Here is an 8,683-nt window from a genome sequence, read left to right as displayed (position 1 = left end):
TTAAGTCTCAACAGCTAGTTAATGGTCCCTTGAGCAAGGCAATCAGTGAAGGTACACATGACAGTGTGAAAACAATAAAGATGTGGGATTGTGTTGCAGAGAAGCTGTGCTCCACTGGCAGGCAGTGGGGAACCATCAGTGCAGCGGGACATGGAAGAAGATCCAGAAAATGCAGAAGTGCAATTGTCCACCGCAACACAGCTTCATCTTCATCTGATCCAAACTGAGCACCACAGAGGGACATTCTGATCTATCATCAATAACAATAATCAAGCTCTCTTTGCCAGTGAAACTGAAATACTGTTAGATCAGACGCAATCTTCAGTGTTTTCAGCACTCAGACTGACTTTGGCAATGCAAGTACACACCTATTAAATACACTACTTTGTTATAAAAGCATGTTGAAATCACTATACACACTTTTGTGTAACTGCAATATACAGCACGATTATTATAATTTATAAAAATGTGTCACATCTATTACACAATAGGCAACCACCAGAATTGATTTTGCACAACTTTATTGCAAGTCACTTTCCAAAGAAATACATTTGACTTGAAGTTTTTAAAATTGCCGAGATATTTTACATTGCACTAGTAGTAAGTTTCCGTTTTATACATAAAACAAGGGCACCATGATATGGGTTATAGAGAACCAATAGGCCACATTCATTGGTTCGTGTTGTGCACCCTCTGGTGGCAACACTTTCCTGGTGCAATCAGAGAAGCAGTAAACGTCACAAACGTAACAAAAGAACAATCAATCACACGGTTTAAAAAAATGAAGCAGGTTCCATTTTTATTTATAAGTTACAGAGCTTCACTTACATGTGCAATATGTTCAAACATCCCATCATACAAGATCAAACTGATGGGCTGTTACGTCATATTGAATGCCATCTAGTGGTGCATTTACTTGTGCAACTAGAACCTTAGTAACCAACAGCACAATCAAAAAAAATTAAGACAGGGATTGGAGAGTTTATCTACCGGACCAGCAAAGTAAATGCTTTATCTACAGAAAATTCAAACTATAGGAATTAAAGAGCACCCTCCTTGTCAGTTGACTAGATGAGTCTTCACTAGAACTCTCCATCGATCTTTGAGCATGACGGCAGTGCGCCCTTTAAAGTCATAATCCATTAATATACGGGACCACTTCCCCACACCATGATTGCGAACACCTTTCTTAAGGTATCCATCCAGGTCTGCTGTCCATTTCTAAGGAAACAAACACATAAATAGATAAATAAATCTCACTTTTGTATTTAAAAAAAAATCCCACCTGAATGAAAGAAAGCATTTGAATAATGCTTTGAAACTCACTTGCTATAGGAACAATTAAGATTGTAAGACTTGTGTGGTTCAACTTACTTCAGGCGCTTTTCTTCTTTTACATTCTGTATTGTTCCAGGAGTTTGATGAATTACTCTTCAATCTCTCTGAAGGGAGGATTAACAGTCTCTTTAGCTTTTGTTCACACTCCCAAGTTGTATGAAATATAACATGGGGTAAAAATTAATGTGACACCACGTAACTGCAATGTACATTTGCTTTTGAACTCAAATATCGAAAGTTAGAAGAAAAAAACAACTTACCCTTCACTGAGATTCTTTGGAGAGAGACAGAGGGCTTCATGCATGAATCAGGTTTCCATGCATCTATAATTTTGGTTGACATCAGTTTCCGTTTTGTTCTATAAAACCCCAGAAGAATGACAGATTGATTTGTTACCTGACATGTTTTATATCTAGTGTTTGAGACAAACAGCCTAAAAAATATCCTGTTGAATGTTGCTCTTTACTAACCTCAAAAATGTGTTCCTATTTTCCCTGTAGGATGTAAATGCAAAATGTATCAATACAAAACAGAAAATAATCACATGCAACTTTCAAAGATGTAACTTCCTACTCTGTATCCCGTGTTGGTGTGTTGGCTGCGTCTGGCAGAGAGCTGTCGCTCGTCTCCATGCCCTGAGGAGACTGCAGCACCTTTGTGGCTTCCTAGTAGACAAATACAAAAAAAGCAATCCAACACAAATTGTATGATTAAATATTACCATTTCTTGCTTTTCCACATTTAAATGTCAGATTTAAACACTGCATTAATTTCAAGTCAAAACTAATGAGACCCTTCATTAGAACATCCCTTAAAATTCTCTCTTCGTCAGCTGTCTTTATGTAAAATACTCTCCACTTTCACAAGAAAACGAGCCAGTCAGCCCCCGAGGAGAACTCAACTGAGTGCAGGAGTTTGTCCTTCCAACTAATTTTGATGACAAATTGCCAATTAACTATGAGTGATAAAGTCACATCAGCACCTTCAGCTGGTCAGAGCGACATAACTCAGAAGGACAAAGACAAACTTAAACACAAAATCAAGAAGATTTATTGGGTAACAAAAATAGTTTTCTTTTTCATTGCCATTTCAGTTAGTTAGGGAGATGTCTTATTTATCTTTCATTTAAATCATGTTTACTTAAACTCTCCACAAAAACAGCAAACTATTAACAGAGAATATAAGTGCAAAGTCATTTATGGTACATATTTAAAGGCTCAAACACACCACCACTCAAAACTTTTATTTTATCTGTGAATAGCATTTGTCAGTTCTTGCCCCCATCATTTTTAGTGCCCACATATTATTCAAGAGGAATGTGTTCACACATTCAATCAAATTAATTGGGCTAGGGAGGTACAGTGGTCCACTTAATAGAAGGTCGGCGGTTCGATCCAGAGCCCCAGCAAGTTCGGATGTTGAAGCATCCTTGTGAAAAATACTGAACACCAATTACTGAGGCTGTCCGCATGCTTTAATGGCAGCCTACTGCCCATCAGACATGGATCAAATGTAGAGAAAGAATTGCCCCCAGTGGGACTAATAATACTTCAATAAAAAAATTTAATATCATATCCTCCTTGTAGACAGACACTTCTTGACCTCCACTTAGAGGAAGACTGGGTCTACTGTCAAACTGATCCACACATTTTATTAACAAGGTTAACTTTGGAAGAAAATTAGGTCTTTTCTTGTACCTTGAGAAGGTAGTCAGAGGGGTTCTTTTCCAAGTACGAATCCAAATAGGTTTGCACTGTCTCTCGCAAGCGGCTGAAGCTAACACTCATAAGGAATGGGTGGTAAGTTTCCATGTCTGCCACAATTTTCGATAGCTTGACTCCCAAATTCTGCTGGAACACATAAACTGTTAAGAACCAAGCCGTTCCAGTCCATCACACAGTACAGTATTAATTTTAGATTATGGACATAAAAACCTGGGAGAATTCATAGTTGTTCTTGAACCACTTGAGGGCAGTGGAGGCAGAAGATGTTTGGCCTTTCTCCAAGCACACTCCTACTGACTAGAACGGGGCAGATGCATATCCAAAGTGAAGAGAAACTTATAAACAAACAGACCGCGACATTCTCCAGAATGGCTGATATAATCACAGTAGGACACAAAGCAAGTTATTCCAAAGAGTCTCCATTGTTGTACATTAGCAACATAATCTGTATAATTACCTGGACGATTAAAAGGTTGACAATGTCTTTGAACAAACTTTTGTCTTCCACAGTGCACTCTAGTTTTGACCATATTTTGGCTGCAGATACTAGGGGAATTATACCATCATCCTCAAACTGGATATCTGGGGAAAATTCCATGTGTAAAATTAGAAAATGTGATTAAAGGAACAAAGGCAAATTTTAAAAACCCATAAATGTACCTTGAAGTTAATTTCCTGACACTTAAGTTGTTTAACACAATCATCATATACCCTCTGCTATAATATGGAACAGCGCCGAGTTACTTTCAAAATGGCACAAGACCTTTGAATGTCTTGAAGACGTTTAATGTAAATATCAAAGTTTTAATCGAAAATACCATCTATATTACCAAGCTGTTGCAGAACATTATTGTTATATGGGAACATACAGTATGTACAATGTGAGTGATGTAGCAGGGTCTGATTTCCCCGCAGAGACACAGTATCGTGCATGCAGCTGAAAAACAATACAGAAGAACAAGTTCAGTTTAGACTGCAATACGTTTTACTTACCCAACTGCTTTCCATGCATGACTCTAGAAAGGAAGGCACATATCATGGTTTTCTCATTGTAAGGCTTTCCTTTCAGTGATGGATTCAGAGAAATGCCTAAAGGAAGCAAAAGTACAACGATTCAAAGTGTTAATGCAGGAATGAGCGCTAAGATATAAGTTAAGTTATTCACGAAGGTAGTATTAGTTATTAATAGCAAAACGCTTCAGAAGCAGAGGAAGCTCATAAATCCACTGGAGGATTCGCTGCTACGCGACTTTCCGTGGCAGTGGGAAGCAATAATCTTGATTGTTAGCATGTTGTAGGATACAGTACATCACATACACTTTCTTTGCACTTGAAAAACATCACTGCTGTGTCGACATTTAAGATAGTTTCAGCAGAGTAACTTAGGTGAGGAAGTTGGAAAATCTTACAAAGATCTGACACGTAACTAGGTGAACGTCACATCAGCCGCTGCACTGGAAATAGTTAACGTTAGCCCAATCAGCTAACATTAGCCAAGCAACTCTTACCCTCGAAAGTCGATAGCGTCTCATTGAATTCGTCAAATTTGTCTTCCTTAAAACACCGACACAGACTTAAAAACATGAAATCAAACGTCCACTTGATAACTACACTACTAGCCCTAGTAAAATCAACGTTTTCTTTAGAATTATTTACATTTGTGGTAACTTTACTGTTACTTTGACCCTTCATACTTATATCCGCGGAGTACTCTTGGCCGAATGTGTTTGGGTTCCGCGCGCTTTAGGAAGTCGTGTTTCGAGTCGCCTGATAGTCTGCAGCGCCATCTAGTAGTTCAGAGGAATAACTACATGTATTTCCTCCTAAAATAGCGACAAAGATACCGTATTAAAAAACTCAACTTATGATTATTATGATGATAGTTTCTCTCCAATCACTCCAGTTATAAATAATTTATTAATGTGTGATATCAGAACGCAGTGAACTGCCACTTTACATATGAAAATGAGTTTGCATATCTGCTTGCTGCAAAGTCAATATAAATGTGATGTGTATTAACGATATTTAAAAATGACAATACTTGTTTCACATTATGTAATGTTACAAAGTTTGAAGAAATCTGGAAAATACAGACATCACTTTCAAATAACAGATCATTTATAGAGCAGAGAACGCCAGACACACAAACACGCAAGTTCTATACACATTTATTTGTTATTCTGCATATCCTAATTGACGTAATGGGGAACAATGCTCTACAGAAATGTTGACATATATGTACGATAACAATGTGTTGTGTGGTCACATAATTGTTCGAACTACTACATGCATACAAAGATGTAGTTTTGTGTAGAAACAGTCGGTAGCTCAGAATTTGTGTAATGGTAATGTTCTCCAAAGCTGAACAGAAAAAAACAAAACAAAAATAAAACTATAAAAGAGGCAAATTACACAGGGAACTAACAAGAAACAATGCTTTATGCATTTTAGGGAGCAAGGATTGATAAGCATGCATGAGTGACACAGACAATACCCATTCTCTCAGAGAAAATAACAAGACAACCTTTCCACTCTGTACAGCATCACAAATGATAATGTCATTGCGCGACAGCAAGACAGAGCACAGTCCATTTGCTGTCACCTCACATAATTAATTTCAGTATCCACAGAAACATCATTGCAAGGGGATATACCTGATCAATTCAAACCTCTTGTTTCTCTACCCTACCTGTCAAAATGAAGGATTACTCAAAACTAACACAAAGACATGGTAACGACAAACTAGGGTTAAAGGGAAAATGTTCGGGTATAGAACAAAATAGATTTAGTGAGAAAGTTATTGTCTAACTTTCCTTCATGAACACACACAAAAAAAAGAAATCCTCAAACATTTTACTTTGGAGAGGAGCAAATAATCTGTATCTTCAATGAGGGATCAATCATTTTAGACAAATCTGATTGAGTTAAATTATGTTGGTTTTGGTTTGAAGACATAAGGAAATATGGAAAAAAAAATTATCAGAGATGTGGAGTAACAATTTTGGAATTCTCTTCTTGACTCCTGGGCTTCCTGTATCATTTATTCCCATTCCCGAGGGCATGCCATGGGGCATTTAATGGGGCAGTCTTTTAAAACGTCAGGATTGGAGCACTCAAATGTATGGGAAATAATGTTTCATGACAGGAGAGATCTTTTCCTGCCTTCTGACGGTCAGTTTGACATATGACTCCCCATTCGGTCTATTTTTCAGCTCTTAAAAGTCAAACGGGTCTCTTTGATTGTGCTCCTTCCTGCTTTACTGAAAAATGATGGGTGTGGACATTGAATATGGTACACAGATTGCCAAAGAGGAGGGAGAAATATTGCCACTCCTTAATCCAGGAGCCAAGACATCAATGTGGATTTGACAACATCACCTTTCAAAAAGTACAGAAGTGACATTAGCTGTTAAAGAAAAAAAATACAGGATCTATCCAATCGGAACATCAGAGTGTTATAGAAAACCTGAGAACTCAATAACATTTCTGGTATCTATTACATAAAGACCTGATTTCTCCTATAAAATTAGAATTTTCTGTACAGTGCTATGGACAAAGCAAAATGACTTGCTACCTTCTCATTAACAGCAGTTATGAAAAGGCACGCACCATTTCAACCGCCATATGGCAGGAAACTGTAGTCATGCTCTGTTTTGGTTTAGAAAAAATAGAATCATTCTCAACATTAATTCACAAAAAACATAAAATCCTATGTGTGTGGCCATTGAAATTAGATTATCTGAATATCCTCAACACACATTTGTTAGATTTCTGTGTAAACCTAACAATGATACAAAAGGCCAAAAGTGGTTAATTTGGATCCCTTTTTCCCACAGATAATAAAATTTAAGTACAATTGATACCTGACTTTAATGCCAGTCATACAATATGAAAAAGTAAAAGTCAAATTCTCATTTGCATTGTTTGTGAGATTCTGGTAGCTGTAATACTGTTATGCCTCACATTAAAGATACAACATTTGAAAAATACAAGTTATTTCTGCCTTCACACTTACAAATCCCATAGACAGAAAATAAAGTGCCACGATTCTTGGCCTGCATAGATTGCAGTAAGCTGTATTGCACATTCCACACCTCTCTGTGAGAACAGAAAACATGATAATAATAAGAAAAATTAAAAAAAGAAATAATAGAAACAACAAAGAATTCACCCACGCACTTCCTCTGGGTACCATTCCGGTTTGTGTGGCTATCACAAACACACTACTAGTACACTCAGCCAAGCGTCATGCTGAACAATAAACACATATTCCAGCAATAAAATTGGAATCAAAAGGCAACATACAATGGATATTTTTCAGTCAGTGTAAAACAGATGCGAGAATGAAGACAAGAAAAAAACAACTCCTTTGGGTTTAAGTTTGACTGAAAACATTTTTGTTCACAATAACACACAATATATTACAAGACACTACGGATATACAATAAAAAAGAAGACGCTCAAACTTATCAGCAGGATCAGATAAACTTGCAGTAGTATGGAACAAATATCAACAACAACATCAGGGAGCTGAGGATAGGATGATGAACACAATGCAGGTTATCAAACCAGTAGGAAAAATAAAAGTACCATCATAATACATAATATTTCTGTATATGTTACTATGCAGCTGAGATAGATGAAAGCTTGTCAGTGTGCTTGATTTGGTCCATTAATATCACAAGGAATCTTGTCATTTTTTTGGTGAATTTCCAAAATATAATTACAGTGAAAAGCATATACTGTATGAGTATTGATGACCAGATCTACTGCACTGAATTAATAAATAGTCTTAATTCCATTTTATGGAATCTCACTTAACTACTGCAGATTTTTACTACAACTGATCTAGGCCTAAGTATTTCTTATCTTATTCTTAAAACTACTTTTAGACATAGATATTTGAAGTTGGAGATTACATAAGATTAACTTTAGTGATTTGGGCAGAATCAAAATGCTGAACCTGTAATAAACTTATCTTCTTCTCACTTGTCTCTTAATAAATATTTTCAATAGTGCATATGCCTGTCTTTACTGGTTACACATATACAGTATTTGGCAACTACAAATGTATTTAGAGGAATTTAGCTGTTTTTATCCCTCTTGCCCACTGTCATTATGTGAAAGACTGAATATTGGATGCTCAACTGAAAGTTCAACAGGTGTTATGAAAACCGAAAGCAATAATGTCAACGTTACAGCTTCGTACGTCATTTTTCACACGAAAAAACATTACAGGGTCATCATGGGAACACTTTGCATTTCCACAGAAGATAATGATATGTTTTTTTATAGGTCGCTACGATGCAACACCCAGTCTGAGGGCTGTCAATTCAACACCCCCATCCACCCTTTTCACATTACAAATATTTGTACCTTTAGTGACAGTTCTCCTTTGCCATCTTGTGCATTGTCATTGCCTTACATGTCCTAGTATTTACAGTGGAGCGCTTTCAGCAAACTAAGCACCATAAAATATTTTTCTTTTTTACTGCATGCTTTTTACAATTAAGTCCTGTGCATTTCCTTCTTTTGCTAGAAAAAGGAGACTGTCATTATGTACATTGGGAGGACTAAAATGTCTACATAAGTCGATGAATTCCCTTTGTGTTTGCCTTTTG

The 8,683-nt window shown here is 36.7% G+C and overlaps 2 protein-coding genes across 2 annotated transcripts in view; one reads left to right on the top strand and one right to left on the bottom strand.

Moving 5' to 3' along the window:
* Positions 1 to 1,051, top strand: part of LOC137587652 (somatomedin-B and thrombospondin type-1 domain-containing protein) — a 3,822-nt gene extending 2,771 nt beyond the window's left edge. The window contains exon 5 of the mRNA XM_068304210.1: positions 100 to 1,051. Coding sequence (XP_068160311.1) covers positions 100 to 217 — 118 coding nt within the window. The 3' untranslated portion in view covers positions 218 to 1,051. The remainder of the gene's footprint in view (positions 1 to 99) is intronic.
* A 492-nt stretch (positions 1,052 to 1,543) lies between these two features.
* terf1 (telomeric repeat binding factor (NIMA-interacting) 1) lies at positions 1,544 to 8,045 on the bottom strand. The gene is made up of 7 exons (XM_068304209.1): positions 4,571 to 8,045; positions 4,056 to 4,151; positions 3,520 to 3,644; positions 3,273 to 3,359; positions 3,036 to 3,185; positions 1,912 to 2,003; positions 1,544 to 1,832 (listed from the first exon to the last, which is right to left on the bottom strand). Exons 1-7 carry the CDS (start codon positions 4,752 to 4,754, stop codon positions 1,772 to 1,774), a joined length of 795 nt encoding a protein of 264 aa, XP_068160310.1. The 5' UTR covers positions 4,755 to 8,045; the 3' UTR covers positions 1,544 to 1,771.
* Between the last annotated feature and the right edge of the window lie 638 nt (positions 8,046 to 8,683).

This window comes from Antennarius striatus, chromosome 20 (genome assembly GCF_040054535.1).
Source record: "Antennarius striatus isolate MH-2024 chromosome 20, ASM4005453v1, whole genome shotgun sequence".
Classification (NCBI taxonomy): Eukaryota; Metazoa; Chordata; class Actinopteri; order Lophiiformes; family Antennariidae; genus Antennarius; species Antennarius striatus.
The sequence above is the reverse complement of the archived record's forward strand: the minus strand, read 5'-3'. Positions and strand labels throughout refer to the sequence as shown.

Coding starts and splice junctions, on each gene's coding strand:
- terf1 (XM_068304209.1), bottom strand. CDS start 4,754: ATGAAGGGTCAAAGTAACAGTAAAGTTACCACAAATGTAAATAATTCT. Junction 3,360..3,519: donor TCAACCTTTTAATCGTCCAG/GTAATTATACAG, acceptor GCCCCGTTCTAG/TCAGTAGGAGTGTGCTTGGA. Junction 2,004..3,035: donor CCTCTGACTACCTTCTCAAG/GTACAAGAAAAG, acceptor TTTGTCTACTAG/GAAGCCACAAAGGTGCTGCA.